At 44.3% G+C, this 25534-nt stretch overlaps 2 protein-coding genes and 1 non-coding gene across 5 annotated transcripts in view; 1 reads left to right on the forward strand and 2 right to left on the reverse strand.

The window, feature by feature from the left end:
• Nucleotides 1–6778: 6778 nt before the first annotated feature.
• TRNAP-AGG lies at nt 6779–6850 on the reverse strand. The gene has a single exon. It is a non-coding gene; the product is annotated as a tRNA-Pro (tRNA).
• A 6773-nt stretch (nt 6851–13623) lies between these two features.
• OPN1SW (opsin 1, short wave sensitive) lies at nt 13624–17081 on the forward strand. The gene is made up of 5 exons (XM_038556374.1): nt 13624–14083; nt 14357–14525; nt 15047–15212; nt 15653–15892; nt 16521–17081. Exons 1-5 carry the CDS (start codon nt 13732–13734, stop codon nt 16638–16640), a joined length of 1047 nt encoding a protein of 348 aa, XP_038412302.1. The 5' UTR covers nt 13624–13731; the 3' UTR covers nt 16641–17081.
• Nucleotides 17082–18110: 1029 nt separating this feature from the next.
• The window catches only part of CALU (calumenin), a 29383-nt gene continuing 21959 nt past the window's right edge, over nt 18111–25534 (reverse strand). For all 3 annotated transcript variants that reach the window (XM_038556598.1, XM_038556597.1, XM_038556599.1), the window contains 2 exons: nt 21834–22033; nt 18111–20548 (listed from right to left, as the gene is read on the reverse strand). In XM_038556598.1, the coding sequence (XP_038412526.1) occupies nt 20444–20548; nt 21834–22033 (305 nt within the window). In that variant the 3' untranslated portion in view covers nt 18111–20443. The remainder of the gene's footprint in view (nt 20549–21833; nt 22034–25534) is intronic.

Here is a 25534-nt window from a genome sequence, read left to right on the forward strand (position 1 = left end):
GGTGCCTTGGCCCCTCGCAGCCCTCACTGCCTGAAGACCTCTTCCCTCCACCACTCTGCCTTCCCCCCTGGCCCCACACCCAAGGAGCTGCGATGCACGACTTCCACCCACCCTGCCTCTGGAGCCTGTTCCGAGTGGGCACTGCTGATTTTCACTCTCATACAAGGGAGACGTGGAAACCCAGAGGGCTTGTTTCACGTAATCGTTCATTCAGGGCACATCTACCTGGTGCGGGATCAGAGGAGGCAATCGTTCTCAGGTCTCTACAGGTCTCACCCAGGAAAGAAGTGGATACACTTGGGAACCAGGCAGTCCCAATGCATCGAGGAAAGTGTTAGGAGATTCCTGAGCCAGGGACACACACCAATCCCTTTTCTTGGCTATCCACTCACCAGGTTATGGACGTGCATTGTCTGTGTTCACAAGCCCTCTGTATTCTTCAGGAAAGAAGCCTTCCTTTGCCTAGACATACCTACTTATTCTACAACCCTCAGTCAGGAGTCACCTCTAGGCAGCCTCTCCTGATGCCCACCCCTAGACCAGTAGAGGCCTGCTGTGCTCCACACTGTCCTCTTTACTCCTGGGGTAGCACCTGTCACTTTGTCAAGGTCAGGTTTTTACTTTTGTGTCTGCCCAACTTCTGGAAGATTGGGAAGTACTTTAGTCATTTGTGTATGTCTAGCATCTGACAAAGTATCTGACACAATAAATGAGAAAGGTAAATCTTTCAACTACACAATTAATACTCTGTCTTATCATTTAACACATGATTTCACATGGAGTGAAATGTTGCCTATTAAATATAATGTTGTTCTGTAAGTCTCTTCTCTCCCTCCCTCCCCTCCACCTCCTTTTTTTCCCTCCCTCTCAAACCCCCCAGCCTGGTGCTCTGAAAGATGATGAACACAGATCAAGGAGGTTTCATCTGCTCCCCAGAGGGCAGGATTACACCCCAGGTCCTCTGGTCAAGGTGATCCAGATGTGGGGAAAGGCTGTTGAACAAGCCCATGAAGACCCCTTTCAGAGAGCCTGCTCCAGGTATCAGGCTTGTCCAGACAAGGCTGGTGTGGGGGTGGCAAGGCGTCAGGATGGGTGCACAGAGCCTGGGCATTGACAACACTGGAAGGCTGGAAGCCCAATAGCTGTTTGCTCTGCCCAAGCATGCCTCCTTCTAGTCCTGGCTTAGCCAGCAAGTTTGGTTAACAGTTGACCTTGACTGCTGACTTCTTGGTTCATGGAGGGAGGGGCAGAGAGGAAGTTGTCAACTGTGACATCCTGTGATCCAGGCTCTCCTCAGGGAGTTATTATCCTGAGTATTAGGACTAATCTCTCCTTGGTTCCTGGGGTGTTGGTCACCATTCACCTTGGATTTGGGGAACATTCAGGAGAGACCTGAACCAGTCCATTTTCAGGACCCAAATTTGGGCAAATCCTGATTGAGGATGGGGGTGAAGCTAGGGGGCAAGAGGTAAAGGCTTAACAGGCAGGGGGTGGGAAATGGACTGTGGTCCAGGGATGCATAGAAGGGCCAGGAGTGGTGGAGATGCCAACCAGGTAATCAGCTTAGGAGGATGATCTGAATTAATCCTTGTAATCCCTGGACTCTGTACTCAGCCTCCTCCTAATCCCATCCCAACAGATCATCCTCTCTGAGGATCGATGCAGCCATTTATCCCCCTTTGCCTTTATTTCTAAAGGCCCATTTAAAAGGAAAAAAAATGTGAATATTTCAAACATGCAGAAAAGTACAGTACAGAGTATAATAACAAATATCTGTGTACTCACCACTGAAATCCAACAACTGTTCATTTTGCCTCATTTGATTCAGAGATAGCCCTTTTATTTATAGTTTCACAGTTTTGCTTTATATGTATGTATCCACGAACAACAAAATATTGATTTGTGTATTTAAAAAATCTATCTGGGGGCTCCTGACTGTCTCCATAGAGCATGTGACTCTTGACTTCTGGGTCCTGAGTTTGAGCCCCAGATTGGGCATTGAGATAACTTAAAAATAAATAAGGAAAAACTCTGCAAACTTTCTTTCTTTCTTTTTTTTTTTTTTTAGATTTTGTTTATTCATGAGAGACAGAAAGAGAGGCAGAGACACAGGCAGAGGGAGAAGCAGGCTCCACGCAGGGAGCCTGACATGGGACTCGATCCCGGGTCTCCAGGATCAGGTCCTGGGCTGAAGGCGACGCTAAACCACTGAGCCACCCAGGCTGCCCTGCAAACTTTCTTCTTATCTCAACATTTTTTTTTTAAATATTTATCCATGTTTCATTTAGCTCCAATTCATGAATTTTAAGTGCTGAATACTACTTCAGTATTTGCACATGCCACAATTTATTTATCCAGTCTTCAACTAATGGGCATTTAGGCTGTTTCCAGTTTTCTGTGTTAGAAAACAATGCTTTAGGGGCATCTGGATGGCTCAGTTGGTTAAGCATCTGACTCTTGATTTCAGCACAGGTCATGATCTCAGGGATGTGAGATTGGCCCCCATGGGCTCCTACTCATCTCTGTACTTGGCCAGTAGTCTGCTTCTCTCCTTCTCCCTCTGCCTCTCCCCCAGCCCAACTTTCAGGTGCTCTGTCTCTCTCTCTAAAATAAATAAACAACTAAAATAAGTAAAACGAAAACAGTGCCTTTGTGGTTAGTGTTGTACATGCATCTTGCACATATATATAAGAACTTCTCTAAGGTAGATACTGAGGAGTAGAATTTCTGGGTCATAGAATAATATGTGCATGTTAAACTTTGCAGATTATTACCAAATTGCTCTATGAAGTAGTTGGACCAATTTACGATCCATTAACAATGGCTTCCAGGGCTCATTTAGATTCGCTAGCATATTTATAAGTTTCTCTGCTCATCATTCCTTCTTGCATTTCTTTCCTTCCTTCTTATTTGCTTCCCTTCTTATGAAGTATATCTTTTGGTGGCATTTCAGTGAAAGTCTTCGGTAAACATTCTCAAATATCTTTGTTTCATATAACCTTTTTTCCCCAAAGATTTTATTTATTTATTCATGAGAGACAAACAGAGAAAGGCAGAGACAGGCAGAGAGAGAAGCAGGTTCCCTGCAGGGACCTCTGATGCAGGGCTCAATCCCAGGACCCCGATCACGACCTGAGCCAAAGGCAGATGCTCAACCACTGAGCCACCCAGATGCCCCTATATCATATAATTTAAATAGAAATTTATTTTATTTTATTGTTTTTTTATAATTTTATTTTTTTATTTTTTTAATTTATTTTTATTTTTAGAAATTTAATGGGCATAGAATTTTAGGTCGAGAGCTTTCTCTTGGCCTTTGGAAGATATTCCTTTTCTATAATCTTTTGTTGCTAATGCTTTCACTAGTGTCTTTTAACTATTCTTCCACATTTCATATCTCATCACTTCCCTCCTCCATATTCCCCCCCTCCATATTTTGAATGGTTTCATTAGCTCCATCTTCCAATTCACTAATTCTCTTAACAGCCGGGTCTATGGGACACATGGGTGGCTCAGCGATTGAGTGTTGGCCCTCAGCTTGGGGTGTGACCTGGGAATCCCTGGATCAAGTCCCACGTCGGGCTCCCTGCGTGGAGCCTGCTTCTCCTTCTGCCTATGTCTCTGCCTCTCTCTGTGTCTCTCATGAATAAATAAATAAAATCTTAAAAAAAAAATTAACAGCCAGGTCTGGTCTACTGTTCAATGGGTCATTGAGTCTAATTTCAATGATGCATCTTTCCCTATGTTTTACTTTTTCCCTCAGTAAGGTTTTTTTTCTTATATATAGGGCAATACTTTCATTTTGGTTTATTTTCTTATCTTTAATCTTTAATAGTTCTAAGTATACTTATTATATAATGCTTTTCATGTTGTTTTCTTATGCACTGTTCTTGGAATGTTGATTCTCCTATTTGTTGTGTCTGCTGACTCTTCCTTATGGTGGCTTGCTTCCTTGTCCAGTTTATGATATTGTGAGGTCTTCTTCATTGGATGTTTGATTGTTTTGTGAAAGTCTCATATGCCCTAGGTTATGAAAACATTGTGACAGAGCTCTTTTTTCTTTAAAAAAACTTTTTTTTAATTATTTATTTTAAAGAGAGAGAGAGAGCATGAGCAGGGGGAGGAGCAGAGGGAGAGGAATCAAGAGAGAATCCTTAAGCAGCCTCACCAATGAGCATGGCGCCCAACTTGGGGCTGGATCCCAGGACCTTGAGATCATGACCTGAGCCGAAATCGAGTCAGCCACTTAACCGACTGAACCACCCAGTTTGCCCCAATGACAGAGCTCTTTCTTGCTTCTCTGGGGATATATGGTATTCTAAGTTTCCTAAGCCAGGGTTAGATTTAATTTCTCTGCTTGAGGATCCAGCATCATGCAGATAACGTAAATCCAGATGCAATACAAGCATTTGCTCAGGCTTGGGACTTTAATTTCTGAGTTGATTTGTGTTTCTATTCCTTTTCATTGCTTCCTTGGACTGGTGTGTGTTGTTTTCAGGTTTTTTTCCATGAACAAAGTAGATCTTTGATAATCTGAGCTTTGTGCAGGGTTTTCAGTCCCAGCTTCTCATCTCTGGTGGGCTGAAGTGACATGCCCTATAACTGGAAGTACTAAAACATAGTTCCAGGTTCCCGGGTATATATCTGTGTCTGAAATCCACCATGGGCCACTGTGATAGCCCCCTCTTCTCATATCTTTTCTTTTCTGTTTTTTAAAGATTTATTTATTTTTAGAGAGAGGGAGCACAAGTGGTAGGAGGAGCAGAGGAGAGAGAGAGAGAGAGAGAGAGAGAGAGAGAGAGAGAGGATCTCCAGCAGACTTCACACTGAGTGAGGAGACCCACTCAGGACTTGACCATCACGACCTGAGCCAAAATAAAGAGTCAGTCACTCAACTGAGTTAGCCACCCAGGTGTCCCCTTATTCTCTTTTCTTTGGCTTTGTATTCCTTAATTCTGATGTTTGGAGATGTCTCCTTCTTTTTCTTTTTTTTCAAGTTGGCTCCATGCTGGGCTTGAACTCAGGACCCTGAGATGGAGACCTGAGCTGACATCAATGGTTGGATGCTTAACTAACTGAGCCACCCAAGTGCCCCAGGGAATTTCCTTTTTTAAAATAAATTTTGGGTGGGTGGGGGGTGCCTGGGTGGCTCATTTGATTAAGTGTCTGCCTTCAGCTCAGGTCATGATTTCAGGGTCCTGGAATTGAGCCCCATGTCAGGCTCCCCTCCAAGCGGGGAGTCTGCTTCTCCCTCTCCCTCTCCCTCTGTCTCTCCCCCTACTGGTTCCCTCTCTCTCTCTCTCTAAAATAAATAAAAATCTTTTAAAAAATAAAATAAAATTTTACATTATCCAGGTATTAATTTTGTTTTAATGTTGTTTTTGGTTTTGTTTTTAATTTTTAACATACTCTCCACACCCAGTGTGGGGCTTGAACTCACAAGCCCAAGATCAGGAGTCACATGGTCTACCAACTGAACCAGCCAGGCATTCTGATAGTAATTTTTAAATTCTTTTTAAAATTCTTTTTTATTTATTTTTTAAAAGATTTTATTTATTTATTCATAGAAACGGGGTGGGGGGTGCAGAGGCACAGGCAGAGGGAGAAGCAGGCTCCATGCAGGGAGCCTGACGTGGGACTCAATCCAGGGTCCCCAGGATCACACCCCAGGCTGCAGGCGGCGCTAAACCGCTGCGCCACTGGGGCTGCCTTTTTTTTTTTTTTTTTTAATATTTTATTTATTTATTCATGAGAGACACAGAGAGAGAGGCAGAGACATAGGCAGAAGGAGAAGCAGGCTCCATGCAGGAAGCCCGATGTGGGACTCAATCCTGGGACTCCAGGATCATGCCCTGAGCCAAAGGCAGATGCTCAACCACTGAGCCACCCAGGTGTCCCTAAATTCTATTTTATGCAACCTTTCTGTGTGTGTTTTAGGGGGCACTGGGTGAGGAGATAGCTACACTAGTTCAGTCTATCCCATTGCCACAAGTTCCTCTCTAGACTTTATCTTTAGCATCATTCCAAATAATCCCAATGCTGTAAGGTGCATTATAGTTTGCAAAGAGCTTTCACATACAATTTCTGCTTTAATCCTCCCAACAACTCTAAGGAATGAGTGTTACTGTTCCCATTTTACCAATGGGAAAACTGAGACTCAAAATTGCTACTTTTTTTTTTCTAAAGATTTTATTTATTTATTCATGAGAGACGGGGGGGGGGGGGCGGGCGCGGTGCGGTGGAGGAGACATAGGCAGAGGGAGAAGCAGGCTACATGCAGGAAGCCTGATATGGGACTCGATCCCAGGCCTCCAGGATCATGCCCTGATCCAAAGGCAGACATTCAACCACTGAGCCACCCAGGTGTCCCTAAATCCTACCTTTTGGACTTCAAATCCAGTGCATTTCATAGCTTGGACTTTATACGAGGAGCTTGTCTTTTCTAGACCTCCAGCTCAGACCCACTCCCCAAATTATGCTGATCATTTGCTCTTTATCTGAGGCCCTCTGAGAGGCTCTTTCAGCCTAACGCAATGCAACCCTTTGGATCTGACCTTCTCTAGCTCAGCTCCTGATGCCAGTCCCCTCCTTCCCCATTTGGCCTCAGTGGAAATAATGGGCTATATACAGGCCATGGCTAATGGGAAGAATGACTGGCAGCTTATCCTTGGGGTCTTTTATTCACTTACCACTAGGCCATCTTTATACCTCTACCCTAAAAAGGTCATGCAGTGTATATGTGTGTGTTGGGGTACTGGAAAAAATTTTAAGAAAACCAGGGCTCGTCCGGGATTTGAACCCGGGACCTCTCGCACCCTAAGCGAGAATCATACCCCTAGACCAACGAGCCACTGATGGTTATGTCTAACCAGATGTGCCTTCCCTGCCACATCAGCAGCAGGCGCAGTTTGTGGTTCCTAGAGGTGGAATCTTCTCCCAGGCTGGCAACCAGCCCAGGCCGGCTGCACTCCAGCGGGCTCTGCCTCTCTCTTGGCTCTCTTCACTCCTCCCCGGCCCAGTCTGGAGCCACACAGATGCTCCAGGCAGGGCCCCTTCCCCAGGACCAGCCGTTTCTCCCCCATGGGCTTTGTGGGGGTGCTGGTGGCAAAAGGCTGAAAAGAAGCCAGGGTCCAGCAACCTCCACTTTCCAGGGGAGCCCCAGGTCTGAGGAATCCTGTCTGGCATCTCTGGCACCCCATGAAGAACGGCCCTTCTTTCTTCCCTCATGATTAGACCACCAGAAAAAAATCCTCCAAATCATTAGCCTCTTAGATGAGGAAGTAGAAGACTGATCTAGATCACCTTGACTAAAAGACATGTGCTAAATTGCTCAGTTTCCTCATCTGTCGGGGGTGGGGAAAGTAACACTTGCCCTATGTGTCTTAGGGGTAAGACAATGTCTGTGAAAGCAGTCTACAAACTGTAAGGGGCTGTATGAAGGAGATGAGTTCTTCTGATGGCAAGATGGGGGTCGGGGCGGGGGGCGGAAAGACTCAATAGGAAAGTTGCTCTTTAATGCTTAAAATAGGCTGGGCAATATATTCTATGTTTTATAGCTATTATTAAGCCTCATAACAACCTTGTGAGACAGGTGTCATTCCCACTGTAAGAAAAAAAAAACATATCTACATTCAGCTTACAAGAGGCACATTTATCTAAGTTTAAAGCCTGTTTTAAACACAGTACATACTGCTACCCAGACTTTCTAGAAAACTAGAGATGAGAATACATCCTGTAGATACTCACACTCCCTCCCACACCCCAGCCTGCCCTGCTCATCCTGCCCAGGGGAGGATTCAGGGAAAAGCCTACTAACAGGGTAAGTGTGGCGGCCTGGGTGGGTACCTTCGGGCTGTGGGCTTCGAGTTTCCCGCCTCCCAAAGGAGAGCGAGGGGGAGGTTCAGAATCTGGGGTCTCAGGAGACCCCAGGGTGGGGGGGGGGGCCCTGCCTGGCTAACTTTTGCACTTCCCCTGTACCATATCCATCACCCTCCTCCCCACCCACTACCACCCAGCCGTGCTGCTTGCTGAAGGCAGAGCCCTGTCTTGTTAGTCTTTGGGTCCTGCCTGTGTCTGGCACTTGGCAATCCTGCTGACAATGACTCCCAAGCATTTCTATGTGCTGGGTTCTGTGTAATCACTTTACCAAATTAATCTCATCTTCACAGCACAACTGTTATTGTAGACATCACTTAGCAAATGTCTGTGGAATGAATGAGTGAGTGAGTACGTGAAAGAAAAGTCTCATGAGAGTACACAAAAAAATCACTAGTGGCAACAGATATTGAGGTCAATCCTCATCTCTTGGCTCCAAGTAGAAACCATAAGCCTGAAGAAACCCTCCTGCCTTCTGTGCTTTTAAGCTGGCTTCCTAATGAACCAACTCCTCTCTTGGATAGGCAGGAAGAGAATGGCCCCTCACTTGAGAGAGAGGACTGGCCAGCGTTCGTCTCGGCGGGGGGTGGGGTGGGGGTGGGGGTGTTATTGTCTCCATCCAGGAGGGCCAGACCAGACAACTGGTTCTGCTAACTAATCGTGGCCAGGAAGAAAGGCAACAGCTCATCTATTCTAAAACCAAAGAGACTTTTTTGGGTAGCTGTTCCCCAGCTATGAACTGGCTTATAAATAATAGCACATTCAACACGTCATTCTGTTACCTCAACACGCATTCCCTAAATTGCTCATTTTGGTAGATGTGCCAGGAAGTGAGGTTGCTCCAAGAAAGGCTCTTAGGGCTAAGAATGTTTCAAGGATGACACCGGGGTTGGATTTCAGCCAGTGCTTCTCTCTGGGGGTGCTGTTCAAATTTGGTGCAGGATCATTCTTCTTTTTTGTGGCCTGTCTGGAACAGTGTCCTGCCCACTAAATACCAGTAATCCCTTCCTCACTGTTGAGACAGCCAGAACACCCCCCCCCGGCCCCCCCCCCCGCACACTGCCAAATACCTCTAGGATGGCAGGGGTCTGGGGAGAGGATGGGGAGAGGAGTACTGCTCTGGTGGGAATCCACTGGCACCTACCCTTTTTCCCTAGGCTAAAATTACTGTGGCCTTGCTGTGGGCACTAGGCCTTTAGGCCCTCAATGACTTGTTTGTCTCTGTGTTTAACAAGCCACAGATAGAATTCTCTGGGGACAATAGTGGCTCTACCTCTAGGGGCTTCCTCCCTTTGTCTCAAGAGAGGATAGTTTTTAGTCAGGCAAATCCTTTGATGATTCCTCATTTCTGTGACAGCATGTAGGCCTTTCTCTTACCTCATCATTTGTCCGGAGAACCCTTATGGGTCAGTATTTAACAGACAGCATTGTCACAACACACCATCTCAAGTTCATTGTCACCTCCTATGTATCAACAACACAATAAAAGTCAACACTGGTTGCCTTGAGAGAGGGGAAATGGATGGGAAATAAGGTGCTTCTTCACTGTATATTCTTTTTTTTAAATTTTTTTTAATTTTTTATTTTTTTTAAATTTTTTTATTTATTTATGATAGTCACACAGAGAGAGAGAGAGAGAGGCAGAGACACAGGTAGAGGGAGAAGCAGGCTCCATGCACCAGCAGCCCGATGTGGGATTCGATCCCGGGTCTCCAGGATCGCGCCCTGGGCCAAAGGCAGGCGCCAAACCGCTGCGCCACCCAGGGATCCCCTCTTTTTTTTTATATAGATGGATTTTATTTATTTATTCAAGAGAGAGAGCACAGAGGGAGAATGAGAGGAAGAAACAGATTCCCTGCTGAGCAGAGAACCTGACTTGGGGCTCGAACTCAGGACCTCGAAATCATGACCTGAGCCGAAGGCAGACTGATGGAGCTACCCAGGTGCCCCTTCACTGTATATTCTTCTGTACTTTTTGAATTTTCAGTCCTGGACATGTCTATAACCCACTCAAAAACAAATTAAATTATGGAAATCTAAGCAGAGAGAAGCAATGATTAGAGAGGGCAACGAGAAATATATTTCAAGAGTCTAGGGAGACTCAGTATCCTCTGGGTCAGAACAGGCCAGTGGAGCTGGTATTTGGCTCCCAGCCTAATGGTTCTGGTCTATGTCCAGTTCTGAATTATACTTTGTGTTGAGTCTGTATTGAGGGGTAATAGGCATATACCCAATCCTGTGAAACTGGTTGTTCTGTCTACTTGGGAATGTTGTTGAGGACATTGTTTATTGTATCACACCAACGGCTCCTTTGTGTAGTTCCCACGGAGGCATTCTTGTCTGTCATAATCCCAAGAACAGTTGGTTTGCATTTACTTTCTGGACACTGAATTATGTAAATGTGTAGCTGCTAGAAAGCATGCATGTATGGTCATATTTCAATTTAATTCCTGACTTTTGAACTCCTCACTGTTGTTCTCTTTCTTCTTTTGCTCCTACATTTGATTCATGACTTCTTGTTGTGGCCCATATATTCCCCACAAACCTCTGTCGAACTATTTCTGGAAAGGGTGGGAGTATAAATGAATAAACTCTTAAAGAGAATAGGAAAAAAAAAAAAAAAAAAAGCCCAAACACTAAAACTATTCAAAAAGGATCCTCTTTTGGGGGCTCCTGGGTGGCTCAGTTGGTTGAGCATCTGACCCTTGGTTTTAGTTTGGGTCATGATCTCAGGGTGGTGAGATCTAGCCCCACATTTAGCCCCACCATAGAGCGGAGTCTGCTTTGGATTATCCCTCTGCCTCCTTCTGCCCTCCCCCTGTTCTCTCTCTCTCTCTCTCTCTCTCTCAAATGAATAAATGAACCTTTAAAAAAATCCTCCTTTTCTAGGACTTTCCTTTTTTCTGGACAATTAGAATGATTGGAAAAACAAATTTCCTCTTGACCATTTGGTTCTGGACATTTATGTGTAAAACTAAATCAGTAGTTCTTAACTGGAAAGTAGGGGACATAGAATGGTTTTACCTCTCAGGGGATATTTGTGTCTGGAAACATTTTTGGTTATCATGACTGAGGTGGAGCTAGTGCTATTGGCAGCCAGTGAGTAACGGTCAGGAATGCTGTTAAACCTCCTACAATGCGTAAGACAGCTGCCCTTCCCTCAACAACAAAATATACCTGACATAATTTTCTGTAAAGCCTTAGTATATTATCATGTTCCTAAATCAATAAAGTGACTTTAAACCCGAAAAGTGCACCGCATACATTAAATGTACTTAAAATGTCTTCAGTTTTTATATCATTACCCTCCACTTTACCCCCTGTACCATCCTCAAAATCTTTCTGCTCCCTACTCTATGGCTTCACTGACTCTGAAAATTTGTTGTCCCCTGCGTCAGTTTATACTCTATGCTTGGGTAAGGCTCTTTTTGGCGTGAGCTGTCCACCACCACCACCTCGCACTCTGAGCCCAGGCATCTGCCCCATCTTACTCAGGGCTGAGTTGCTCCCAGCTTGGGCCCACTGCCCCTCCCTCTGATGTTGGGTAGAATACGGTCAGAAGGGACTGTTTGGAAAGGTTTCAGGACCGACCTAGTAGGGGCCGAAGATGCAGCCACCTGGGTAGTGCAGTGACAGGGCCTTGGGGTGTCTTTTGCCCACATCAGCTGGGATGGTAGCCCAAGCCCAAGGGTTCCTGTCAGAACCATTTACAGAGGTGGGCAGCTCAGCAGAGCCCTGAAGACAGCAGAGGTTGACTCGCTCTACTCAACACAGGCTAACAGGCCCCATGGCCTTCCCAGAGGCAGGTCTTCAAACACGGCCTTCGGGATGGCCTCTGGCCCAGGTCAAAAGAGCCTGCCTGGGGCAGAGGACCAGCTGACCCAGGCATCTAGTGGAGACAAAGTGGCCTTGCATTTCCTGGATGCTTAGCTGGGTCTCTGCCAGGATCCTAGCTGTGGGTGCGTGCCCGTGCGCACACATGACACGGAGACCCCAGTCTCTCACAAGTGGCTGGCAAGTCTGCTCTGAGCCTTTCTAGCTCAGGATTCAAGGGATAGATTTCAGTCCTAAGGTGTGGACTTTCGGAGTTTCAGATGGAAAGCCACAAGTGTTTGCTCAGCTCCCCTAACTTGGTGGAATCAAACTCAAGCACTTTCTCTGCTGCCCTAGAGAGCAGCTCGAGCCTCTGCTCAGCTTCCAGACCACCAGCTCTTGCCTTTTGGAGGCTCCTTGGATATTCCTCCAGGCAGAGTTCAGCAGGCGGCCTGCAATCTGAGGGGAGTTTGCATGCAGATCTAAAGGCCTCTTCTTCTGTGGCGTTATCCTTCCAGGAAACCTACTTTCACTCTTCTACTCTGGAGTCCTAGACTCTGTCCTCTGACTCTTCAGGAATAAAGGTTGGGACTTTTCTGCTGGAGTTCCAGCTGTCCCTTGCCAGTTAGCCTGGGGAGTGTCCTCAGGAAATAATCCATTTACCTGTAGACGGTTCCTTTCATTCGAGGATTGGGTCCTTTCTGTTGCTGCCTGCTTTGGGGTACCTTATAGCGCTTTCCAGGAGATGTTTCGCACATTTTGTCCAGTTTATAATTTACCCCGTGGAGGGATTTCTCTGATACAAACTACTGTGCCACCAGGGGCCATCCTTTGGCTTCCACTTAGCTGTATTTAAAATGCGTGGCTTGGGGCAGCCCCGGTGGTGCAGCAGTTTAGTGCTGCCTACAGCCTGGGGTGTGATCCTGGGGACCCGGGATCGAGTCCCACGTCGGGCTCCCTGAGTGGAGCCTGCTTCTCCCTCTGCCTGTGTCTCTGCCTCTCTCTCTCTGTGTCTCTCATGAATAAATAGATAAAATCTTTAAAACAATAAAAAAAATAATAAAGTGCGTGGCTTTTATCTACATACTCACGGTCTGCTGAGGTGGGGCAGAGGGCACATTCACAGGGCTGAGGTGTAGTGTTGGAGGCAGAGCTTAGGGCAGAGCTGGTCTCGCTGAGGTGGGCTGTGCGGACGAGGTCTGGAGTCCAGCTCTCACAGCTGGGCAGGACTTGAGAGCAGGCAGGGCCAAAGGATGGGGGCTTGGGCACTGCTGAGCTCAAGGCAGGGCCAGGGAGCAAACTAACCTCAGCCTGGCTGGGAGGGAGGGGGGAGATGGGGGCATGAGGGCTCTGAGCAGAAAGCACACCCTCTCTGGGTAAAGTTAACAGGAAGAAACAGGCAGCCAGGGAGGCCTTAGACTTCAAGCATTGTCCAATTGCCCTTGTGCCCATCTGTGAAGGCTGTTTACTAAGCTGCTCCCAGGGTGCTCCCCAGGATGCTCCCCTGGCTCTGCCCCTTCCTGGGGCATGAGGCTGCTCCCCAGGCTGGCTGTGAGTCCAAGATCTCTGGAGAGGGAGACTTAGGGGGCACCTTCCACAAAGGAGCAGATGGGAAGAGAAACACATAGGGATGTAGTGGTGCTGGACACCAAATGGAAAGGCATGCCCTCAATAGCTTCGTTCGAAGGACACACACACACACACACACACACACGCACACAATGGTGGCCACAGCTCTGTTAATATGGGTCAGCACCCCCAGGTTGCAGTGAGCCAATTCTTATTCATTCTAGCACCCAGTACTGCATATTGATTCTTTGAGCCCAATATTTTTATCCTCTCAAGAACACACAATCAGCTTTAGGGCCACAAAAGGAGGATGAGGTGGGGGCTTGGACAGCTCTAATCTCAAACTTTGTCCTTAGGAGGCTTAGGATCAGGACTGATCATTCAGGGAGCACGGAAGGGGCTTTGGAGGGTGGGGCAGAAGTGGTGGTGGGATGGTAATCTATAAGAGGAATCAGAGAGGGTGGTGGACATCCCATGAGTAAGATGTCAGGGGAAGAGGAGTTTTATCTGTTCAAGAACATCTCCTTGGTGGGGCCATGGGACGGGCCTCAGTACCACATCGCCCCTGTCTGGGCCTTCCACCTCCAGGCAGTCTTCATGGGCTTTGTCTTCTTTGCAGGGACACCACTCAATGGCACGGTGCTGGTGGCTACCCTGCGCTATAAAAAGTTGCGACAGCCACTCAACTATATTCTGGTCAATGTGTCCCTGGGGGGCTTCCTCTACTGCATCTCTGTCTCCACCGTCTTCATCGCCAGCTGTCAGGGATACTTCGTCTTTGGCCGCCATGTTTGTGCTTTGGAGGCCTTCCTGGGCTCTACAGCAGGTACTGCAGGGGAAGAGGCTGGGGGGAGACAGGACTACTCCAGATTTGGAACCAGGGACCAGACTGTGGGGTTAGAGTGGGTCCCTAAAGAGGCCTGGGGGGACGGGATTTGGTGCTCTTTATCATCTGGGTACAAAGCACCCTGGACTAGAAGTTTGACGAACTGAGTCCCAAACTCCACACCAAACGTCAGCCCAAAGCGCCTCTTTCCCCGCTCTGCCTGCCAGGCTGGGTGGGGCTGTCTACCCCAATTACCCTCACGTTTCACTACAGGTCTGGTGACAGGCTGGTCACTGGCCTTCCTGGCCTTTGAGCGCTACATTGTCATCTGTAAGCCCTTCGGCAACTTCCGCTTCAGCTCCAAGCACGCACTGATGGTGGTCCTGGCTACCTGGACCATTGGTATTGGCGTCTCCATCCCACCTTTCTTTGGCTGGAGCCGGTGAGAGTGTAGGGCAGTGGTGCTGATTTAGCTCGGAGCTCAGGTTGGCGTGGGTGGAAAGAGTTGGGTATAAATTTAGTCTCTGACCTCTTTTTTGTTTTGTTAAAGATTTATTTTAGAGAGAGAGAGCGAGAGCACTCGTGCACACACGGGGGTCGGGGAGGGGCAGAGGCAGAGTCTTAAACAGACTCTGCCCTGAACGTGGAGCCTGATGTGGGACTAGATCTCATAACCTGCCCCAGGTGAAACCAAGTCAGGCACCCCTGACTTGCACTTTTAAAGAGCTGGTGGACTAGGTGAGGGCAAGGCCTGTGAGAGGCAAGTGCTAACATTTATCCTGCAGTTGGAATTGCTATAGCTGTAGCTGGTAAAGACACAAACTGCCCCTGCATGAAGTCCTTGAGCATCCTCTAAGTGGAGAGCACAATCCAGGAATCTCAGCTCCCACTCCATTCATACTTGTGGTGAGCCCCGCAGCGAGCAAGTGCTTGTCCAGTGGGTGAGTGCTTGGTCCCTTGCAGGTTCATCCCGGAGGGCCTGCAGTGTTCCTGTGGCCCCGACTGGTACACCGTGGGCACCAAATACCGCAGCGAGTATTATACCTGGTTCCTCTTCATCTTCTGCTTCATTGTACCTCTCTCCCTTATCTGCTTCTCCTACTTGCAGCTGCTGAGAGCCCTCAGAGCTGTGAGTGATTTTTGAGGGTCAGGGAGGAAAGGGTCAGGGAACTCCAGAGGAGGGAAGAATGAGTGGGTGCTTTCAGAACATAAGACATCTGGAAATGCCCACAGTCAGGTAGAGGGGATATCTAAAAGCAGTGAGGGAAGTGGGGGCAGGCAGAATGATGAAATGGTGTGAAGAGTAGGGCGAGGACCTCTCTGCTCAAATATGTGTGGAGAGATTCATGTGATCTCTTCCAATGTCGCAGACTAGGGTGCCATCTCCATCTTGCCTTCCTCAAGGAAGGAGAGCAAGAGGCACTAGGCCAGAAGCTGGGACAGAAGAGAGGCAACTGGAGTAGATGCGTGCAACCCCTCCACCCCCTGCTGCCAGCCCCAATAGAAAAGGGTGGAGATGTGGGAGTTGAGGGCCAGGGAGAAGAGGATGTTTCTCTGTGCTCTGCCCAGGTTGCAGCCCAGCAACAGGAGTCAGCTTCAACCCAGAAGGCCGAGAGGGAGGTGAGCCGTATGGTGGTGGTGATGGTGGGATCGTTTTGTCTCTGTTACACACCCTATGCTGCGATGGCCATGTATATGGTCAACAACCGGAATCACGGACTGGACTTACGGCTTGTCACCATTCCTGCCTTCTTCTCCAAGAGTGCTTGTGTCTATAACCCCATCATCTACTGCTTCATGAATAAGCAGGTAAAGCTCTCTAATTACATTCCTATGAGATTCCAGTTCATAAGACCTGGTTCTCTTCTCACCAACAACTTTTGCATTCAGAGCTCTTGAACTCAAAAGGTTTCTAAGAGTGAACAAGGGAAGCCTTTGGTAAGCACAGGGAGATAGGTGTGGTCGTCGAGACAAAGTAATAGAACCCAGAGAAAATAGAACTTGAGCCATAAAAAATCTGGTTGCTCTAAATGGCAGGATGAGAAATGAAAGGGTTTTGCTTTCTTGAAAAATAATCATTCCCCTAAACTCCTAATCCTTCCACTTTACAAGTTCTTAGTCCTTTCCTTTCCTATTTCTAGCCCGCAGGAGCATATGCAAAGCACAGAAATCACAATACATGCATAAATCTCTAACACATCCTATTATCTGAAGGTTCCAGGTGGCCTCCTATCCCAAATCATGAATCTAATGAAAACCCAAATTTAGGTGAATCTAGGAGAGTTCCTGTCTTGTGGGGCAAACTCCTTGCTTTGAGAATAAATAACTTTGTTTCTTCAGTCCCCAGAGATGGATTCAAAACCTGTCAATGGAAACAAAATTGGCAATTCTTTCCAACCAGAAGCACCTTCTAATAATAGTGGCCCTTCCCTTCCAGTTCCGAGCCTGCATCATGGAGATGGTGTGTGGGAAGTCCATGACAGAGGATTCTGAAATGTCCAGCTCCCAGAAAACAGAAGTCTCCACTGTCTCTCCCAGTCAAGTTGGCCCCAACTAAGGTGCCATACTGGCTTATTTGCAGCAACAAGGGTTTTACATTTAGGGAAATTTCTTTCTCTCTCAAAAACCAAACTACTAACAAAGCAAAAACAGATGGGATGGGAATAATGGTAATTCAGGGAGTCAATTTTCCATTTTCCTACCATTCCTTTCCTACCTACAAAGCTATTGTTCCAACTGGGTCTACTAACATGGTCTATGGCCATGTCAACAATCCTCGATTTCTACTCCTAAGTGGCATCATTCATAGCATTTGGAGAACTGATTATATATGAGGGACAATAAAGGAGTATGGCTGATTTTTCAGTGTATGGATAATAATTACCTTCCTTTTTGCCAGTATTTTTCCTACTGGGAATCTGAGAGGATACATTCTGAATTAGAACTCAAACACCTTAGAAATGGGAGAGAGATAAAGAAAAAAACTGAAACTTTGAGTAAGCCCAAAATAGGAGTTTGAAAGAACTTCTTTATGCCATCACTGCCAGTAACCCTATAGCTCTGGCAAGGACAGCCATGTCCAGAAGTTCTTGAGCCAGTATGAGTTATTCTAGGTGCTCTCCCACCCAATTTAGCTAACCCTATATATCTCTCTTAAAGCTGCATTATTTAGTAAAGTTAATATTTAATTCCCTTCATGTTCTCAAATGACTGCCCATCTTAATACCATTTATAAACTATACCAGAATGTTCAAAAAAACTGTTTTACCTTATAATTTATGCTTCCCCTCTGCACCTCCTGAAAAAGAGCCTTTTTGAAATAAAAGATAAATGTGTGTACATTCAGGAATGGCTTGTTTGGTATCAGGTAATTATGTAATGAGCAGCTGGACTCCTCTCCAGTTATATGGCCCAAGGAAAGCAAAGAAGGGTTACAGCTGTAGTGAGAAAGATGCCAGATTTCAGAAATAGAAAAAGAATAATCTGGGAGAAGGCAGAAGTTGGATGGGGAGGGAGTGTGGTAAACCTTCTAGGAGACCTCCTTTTCTTGACATTATATAGCATACATAATTCTAAGCATGAGTTTTTCTTTTTTTTTTTTTAAAGCTTTTATTTATTTATTCATGAGAGACACAGAGAGAAAGAGAGAGAGAGAGGTAGAGACACAGGCAGAGGGAGAAGCAGGCTCCATGCAGGAAGCCTGATGTGTGACTCGATCCCAGGTCCCCAAGATCAGGCCCTGGGCTGAAGGTGGCGCTAAACCGCTGAGCCACCCAGGCTGCCTGTGAGTTTCATTTCTTTTTTTTTTTTTTTATTTATGATAGTCACAGAGAGAGAGAGAGAGAGAGAGAGGCAGAGACACAGGCAGAGGGAGAAGCAGGCTCCATGCACCGGGAGCCCGACGTGGGATTCGATCCCGGGTCTCCAGGATCGCGCCCTGGGCCAAAGGCAGGCGCCAAACCGCTGCGCCACCCAGGGATCCCTGTGAGTTTCATTTCTTAAGAGAATAAAGGACATACACATTCCCCACAATGAATGTAAACAGTTTTATTTAGAAACAGATAGGTACCTGTTTGCATTATAGAATATAAAACTTGGTTTACACTCTATAAAAAATAACCAGTATCCAAATTCAAGAGAGCTAGCATTCACAGAACACACAATGTGGGTGTGTAGCTACTGTTCACCAGCCTCAGGCTTGACTTAAACCAAAAAGATAATCCAGGGGGATCATTAGAGATTAGAGTACAACACTTGCTGCTGAGCACCCAGCATCCAGAAGTTGCCATTTTAGCATATGAAGGTTTGCTTTCTTTCTTTCTTTTTTTTTTTTTTTTTTTTGTAGGTTTGCTTTCTAAGTGCATGACTTTAACATAAGGCCTGGGTTCTCTGTACCTAGGGAGCTGCAGGGCTCAGTTCATGTGCTCTCTCTAATCCCAGGTTGACATTATTATCTCTGATCTTCTTAACGATAAAAATGGGGAATCTGGAGAGCAGGGAATTTATATTCCCCTATACTGGGGTTAGACTTTAAAAGAGTGTATCCACTCTCAAGAGCTCAATGTAAAGGCCAGGATCAAGTTATGTGATAATCTGGCTTTTTACCAGGCTAAGTAGTCCACCTCAACATGATCATGGAAGACCAAAGGATACACCTAGGTTCAGATTATAATAATCACCCAGCACCACCTGAATGTATTATCCAGAAAGATATATGAAATAATAAAGGTTAGATATACATATATTTATCTTAGTAACCTGAGGGCTAAAAAGTTTGGAATATAATAATTCTTCTCAAAAGAGGTCCATCTGTAAGAAAAGGACCAAAAAAGACAGAGTTCATGTTACATAAGATATGGGTAAAATGAGTTGGGAACAGAAGGTGGCTTCTTCAGCTCTTTCTACAGTGTCCCTCTCTTTGACAAGGATTGACAATTTGCTGATCCATGATAAACTTTTTGGGGGGCAGCGGGGATGGGGGCTGATGGGTCAAAAGGCAAGAAGGTTGAGCAATGGTCCTCAAACCAAAGAGTCCTCTCAGTAGGCCCTCTCATCTTTGAGTCTGAGTTCAAGCTCTTCAGCTGACACAGAAACAGGCCTGGGAGTAAGTGGTTAGCATTCTGAGGTATGAGGATCCCTGGTAAATTCAGCAGCATGTGGTTTTTGGAAACCAGCCCACAAGATAAGAACACTGCAACCAAGCTCCTAACTAATACTGCTATTTAACCTCTGTCTGAAAGAGAAAGAGAAGAAAAAAAAAAATCCCCAATATGCTGGGAGGTTGTAAGCTTCATATAAGGTGGCCCAAATAATCTCTATTTCATCTCAGGGTTTCTTAAGAGAACCCTCATTCAGTGATCATTTCTCTCATTAAAGGCACTTTCAATGAAATAACATAATTGGCAAAGAGTACATTTTAACTGTAGTGAAAGCAAGATTAATTCCTAGGAACACCTGGGGAAAGAGGAGTTGAACGGGGCGCTTACAGTGATTTAATAGGCAAGACAGTCTTGAGCACTTCAACAGATGCATACCCAGAAAAGTGTGTGCCCTGAAAACACTTGTATTTTTCCCTTAGTTTTCCAGCTGTTTCTATGTATAGCTCTGTAAGAGATCACACTCACTACTTGATTGATTTTCAAGACATGGCCCTAACTCTTCCCACCACAGCTGTGCCTAGCAAAATTAGCAAACAGCCAGTCCTACTGGGAAAAAAAAAAAAAAAAAAAGAATGAAATCAAGTCGAGCCAAGCTTTCTGACAGCACAGGGATCTGTCCTTGCCCAGATATTGCCACAATCAATTGCTAGACTTAGAGCAATTGAATGGAATATGTGGCCCCTACTACTTATGAAATATATTTTTCAATAGGCAAGATTAAGTGTTGTCTCTCTAAATATAAATTTTGGGGTATATTTTTTTTCCTTTTCTCTCTCCTAAACATTTCTTATTGATCTCAGACTTAAAAAATTAGTTAAGTCAAAATTACAAAAATTATATGGCAAGGGTTGAGAAAGACTGAAGGGCTAATGTTTGCCTACAAGCATGAGTCAAGGATGTTGATCCTTCATATCATACTCCCAACCAGAGAACAAATACAAAAATAAACACACCATGTTATACATAATACAAAGTGTAAATCTACAAACACAAGTGTACTAATTAGAGTTGTTCCTCAGAAGCACAGTTCCCTCCAGTACCTCAAGGAGGAGGAGGAACGGGGACGGGATGGTTTTCATTACGCCTTTTCAGGTCTTAAAGTTTGTAATAACAGTCTCAGTAGCGCAAACAATTTCATGTGAAACCAGAAGCTGTAAAAATAAATTACTTTTGAAGAAATGTGGGTTCCTCTGTCTACAGCTCAGAACTCATCATGCCGTACTAAGGCCTCACCAAAATCTGTGGCCTGGCTGCCCACAAATAAATCATACTTGTCAACAATCTCCTCCTTGGTAAGCTTGCCATCCTGAAATTAGAGAGAAGAGTGAATTGAGGCAAAATAGATTTCCCACTCCAAATTTAGAAACACTGCCAAAGAACAAAAGGGGTTAGTCAGGATTTATGATTCTAATTCCCACTAAATTAAATGTGAACTCAATCTTCACCCTCAACCCTCCACAACACACACACAAAGAAGGAAGAAAACAGCAATTAGTACAGTTTTCTTATAAAGTTAAAAATGGAGGGATGGAAATAACACAGCTCAATAACTGAACACCAGAGATACGTCAAACAAAATGTGGGACATCTCCTATGTATAGGTAAGAGACAGGAAGAATTGGGGAAAATACTTTAAAGTGAATCAAGTCATTGCCTAACAGGAACAATGAAATCTGCTAACGTCCTCACATAGTCTTCACCCCCGCTATGCCCTAGCCACCAATCAGATTCCAGACACAACTCCAAATGAAGGCTCAGACACTCAGCTCAAAAATTATCTAGGCCAGATTCCGAAGGGATGACCTTGGGAGTTTCCTTTTCTTTTTTTTTTTTCTTTTTTTGGGAGTTTCCTTTTCTCACGTATCTCAGGACACAGCACCTGGCTACTAAAGCGATTAAAGCAAGAACTCAAAAACAGACTGACCCTTAAAAAAGCCTAATGCTAAGACACTGCATTTGAAACAGAAGTTTGGCCTAGATAGGACAATGTTCAGCATACCATCCCTCCCCTCCATCTTTAGATTGATTTTCAGCATACTCTAAGCAGAGCATTCAGATTGCTGAAAGGCATTCAGATTGGTGAAAAGGTGACGGCTTAGTGAGACTTCAATTCTTTTAATGAAATAAATGCCTCAGATAATTGATGAAGGACAATTTTAACAAGCTCCATAGAAATGCTGATTTATAATCCACTACAAAGAACTTAATTTTAAAAAGTATATTTAAAGAGGAAACAATCAAATTTGAGCAAGCAAAATGAGCCTGTAACAGGTAAAAGAACAAAGGAAAAAAAAAGCAGAGAAAATGTTCTGGGGATCCAAAGATAACAGATGATGCATGCTGGACACAGGCTACATACAGAGGCTCATTTCTGAAGCAAATGCCTTCAATGTGTGAATACTGGGCGATGGGATTTCTAAAATCAGATAGCTACTGCCCTGTAAGTTTTCAATAGCTGACTTAAGATTAGTAGCAGACTTAGACCAATTAAGACCTTGCATGCTCTATGTACCTTAACAGGAATGGTTTAGGCAACACCCCAGAAACAGACTTCGCTCACTGCTATGTCCTTTAGACATGGCCAGACTTACCTTGTCTTGGTCTGATTCATAGACTAGATGCCTGGCTTCTGCCTCTGCATGATCATAGTCTGAGGGGAGGATCCAGTCTTTGGTCTCTTCCTTGTCCATCTTCCCATCACGGTTCTTATCTCGAAACTCAACAAACTGTTCTCTTTCTGTCTTTACCCACTCTGGCTCATCAGCATTTCCATCATGGCTGTACATGTCACCTGCATGCACAGATGTATATAATGCAAAAGGTGAGTCTGTCTTTTCTCTAAGACTGTCACATGGTAATCTGGCTTAACTCTTCTTCCTCATCCATTTGTACGGGACCTAGTAGCAGTAACAAGGGTATTTTAGGTCAGAGAGGCCTTAACAAGTAAGGCATTTTCCCGAGGCTTACTTAATGACCTTGTAACAAGAATATTTCCAACTGCTTAATGTCCACAATAGCTAAAATATGGGGAAAACCCAGATGTCCACCAACAGATGAATGGACAAAGATGATGTGGTATATATATATGCAATGGAATATTACTTAGCCAGTAAAAAGAATGAAATCTTGCCATTTGCAAGGACATGGACAGAGCTGGATAAATACCATATGATTTCACTCATATGTGGAATTTAAGAAACTAAACAGGTTGAATATAGAGGAAGGGAAGAAAAAATAAAAGCAGAGACGGGGTAAACCATAAGAGACTCCTGGGATCCCTGGGTGGCGCAGTGGTTTAGCGCCTGCCTTTGGCCCAGGGCACGATCCTGGAGACCCGGGATCAAATCCCACGTCAGGCTCCCGTTGCATGGAGCCAGCTTCTCCCTCTGCCTGTGTCTCTGCCTCTCTCTCTCTATCATAAATAAATAAAAATTAAAAAAAAAAAAAAAAAAACATAAGAGACTCCTAACTATAGGGAACTGAGGGTTGCTGGAAGGGAGGTGGATGGGGGGATGGGATAATTGGGTGATGGGCATTAAGGAGGGCACTTGATGTAATGAGCACTAGATGTTATATGCAACTGATGAATCAATAAATTCTATCCTTGAAACTAATAATATACTATATGTTAACTAAATTTAACTTAAATTAAAAATTATTTTTAAAAAGAATATTTTATGCTGCTGCTTTTATGAGTGCAGAGAGTCCTTAGCTCTTAGGAAATGCAGAAATAAGGGGCAATGACTAGCATCCAGAAAAAATAAAGACTATACTTTTAGAATTATGTGAGTGGAAAAGTCTGAAAATTCCTAAGTTATACATCAAACTTGCATGCAAGGTATGGGGAACATATATTACATATATTACATAGGTCTAAATAATTTCTAGCAGTTCTAAGCAAAGGTAGTTATTTAGTTGTGATAAAAGTAATTCATATGTTGAAACCCACAAAATGGAGGCTGCTCTACTAGCATGGCCTATGCCATAAATCTAAACCTAACTTCTGGGAAACACTACACTGCCAAGGAAATTTAACATAAACCAATCATAATTCTCCAACTCAGCTTTAGCTAACTTACCTAACCCTAGAAAACAGAACCTACTAGCCCTATAAGGAAATCCCTGACCTTCTAGCCAATAATGCTGTTTCTGCATTGCTTTCTTCTAATGCTTTATAAAACCCAGTTTTACTCAAAATCCCTTGGGAAGAGTGTTCCACTGCTTATGAGGCATTGCACTCCCCAATCCATAGACTGTTTTCCCTTGAATAAAGGATGAATTCATTACTAAACAGTATTGACAGCTGCTACTATCATTTTCCCCAACTTGAAGGCTTAGAACTACTTTTTTTTGAACAAAGGAGGAGTACCTCAGAGCAGGACTTGCCAGTTTTTTTTTTTTTCTATGCCACAGCATATTCAGAAAATGTAGTATTTGTATGATCCATTAGGCCCAGTGCACCTTATTAGCTGTCCTATGGGTCAAGGAGACCTTTCACAGTACATATGAGGAAATTCTGAATTAGGGAATAAATGTGTGCTGTAAAGACAAATTTTAATATATTTTTTATTTTTTAAAAGATTTTATTTATTTATTTGAGAGAGAGAGAGCATGAGTGACTGAAGAGGGGGACAAGTGGACTCCATGCTGAGTGCAGAGCCTGACTTGGGACTCAGTCTGAGATCATGACCTGAGCAGAAATCAAGAGTCAGGGCAGCCCCCGTGGCTCAGCGGTTTAGCACCGCCTTCAGCCCAGGGCGTGATCCTGGAGACCTGGGATCAAGTCCCACACTGGGCTTCCTGCATGGAGCCTGCTTCTCCCTCTGCTTATGTCTCGGTCTCTCCCATGAATGAATGAATGAATGAATGAATGAATGAATGAATGAATGAATAAATAAATAAATAAATAAAATCTTTAAAAAAAGAGAAAAAGAAATCAAGAGTCAGACGCTTAACCAACTGAGCCACGCAGGCACCCCTTAAAAGACATACTTTTAAAAGAAGCTAGAATATATGACATAACCTAAGTACATTTTAAAGCTAAATGAGTAAAGAATATTATTTAATTTTCCATTTAAAAAGGATTCAATCTTTCTTTTAACATAATCACAAAAAGTTCTTTTAGGTTTTAGAGATGTATACATAACCCAATGCTTATAGATGAAATGAGATGATGACTGGGATTTACTTCAAAATAAATTAAAAAAAAAAAAAAAGAAGCAGCAGATATAGATTTAAAAGTACTGGCCATGGGCTGATGGCCATTAGGTACATAGTGGTTCATTATACTAGTCTAATTTTGTGTATGTTTGCAATGTTCTATAACAAACTTAAAGAATAAAAATAACAGTATAACTCCAGGGACTTCTTATTAATGTTAAATGTAAGAGACAAGGACCATTTACTTATGATCTCATTCCTCAACAGGGCAGAAACTAGCCCTGGCATATCCCCCCAAACTGGAAGATACTTTTCGGGATACTTTCAGGTTTACAAAGCCCAGCATCCCTAATGTAAAAGTGTTCACAAATTGATGATTTGTAAAAGAAAGCAACAAATCTACATACACACCTGAGAGCTTTAATAGTTTCAAAATACAATTCCTCTGCCCTTGAATCTCTATGATAGGGATGCAGAAAGAAATCTCTCCTTATTTGACCTCGGTGCTTGATAAATGATGGTACTTAACAGTTATAAAACTTAGTTCCTCTCCTCTGGAGGTTCAAATGAGTTCTTCAGTTTTAGCAATGGTGATAAAATGGCAAAAGCCAAGAATGAAAGGATAAAATATTGAAAAGTGGAAATAGTCAACTTTGAAACAGGCTCAAAGTAAATGCACCCAGACATTTATTTCCACTACGGTGATGAACTCCACTAAAAATAATCATTTTGGTAAAAAAAATTTTCTACTGTTCACCCCGTTCTTTAAAAAACTCAAAACACATCACTGAGTCTTTAAAGAAAAGAATGGTTAAGTATTCAGGAGTAATTCAACTAGAATAATAACCCTAAATGTAAGTAGCAAGCATAATTAGATAAAAATCTAAGAAGTAATTCATTTAATTCAAGGGACAGGTGGAAAAAAAGAGACAGAGGACCTAGACAGAAAATACAAACAGAACACCATGGAAAGAAGCAAAGGCTCTAAGAGAAACCAGCGACTCATGGTCATTTATTCACCCACTGATCTCTTTTATTCTGTTCCCTATCTTCTTCTCCTGGGTTTCCCAATGGCAGCCTAGGCTCCCTGAAACTCTTTATTGTCGATTCCATAGGCATCTGGGATGAACCG

The sequence above is a fragment of the Canis lupus genome, chromosome 14 (assembly GCF_011100685.1).
Source record: "Canis lupus familiaris isolate Mischka breed German Shepherd chromosome 14, alternate assembly UU_Cfam_GSD_1.0, whole genome shotgun sequence".
NCBI lineage: Eukaryota > Metazoa > Chordata > Mammalia > Carnivora > Canidae > Canis > Canis lupus.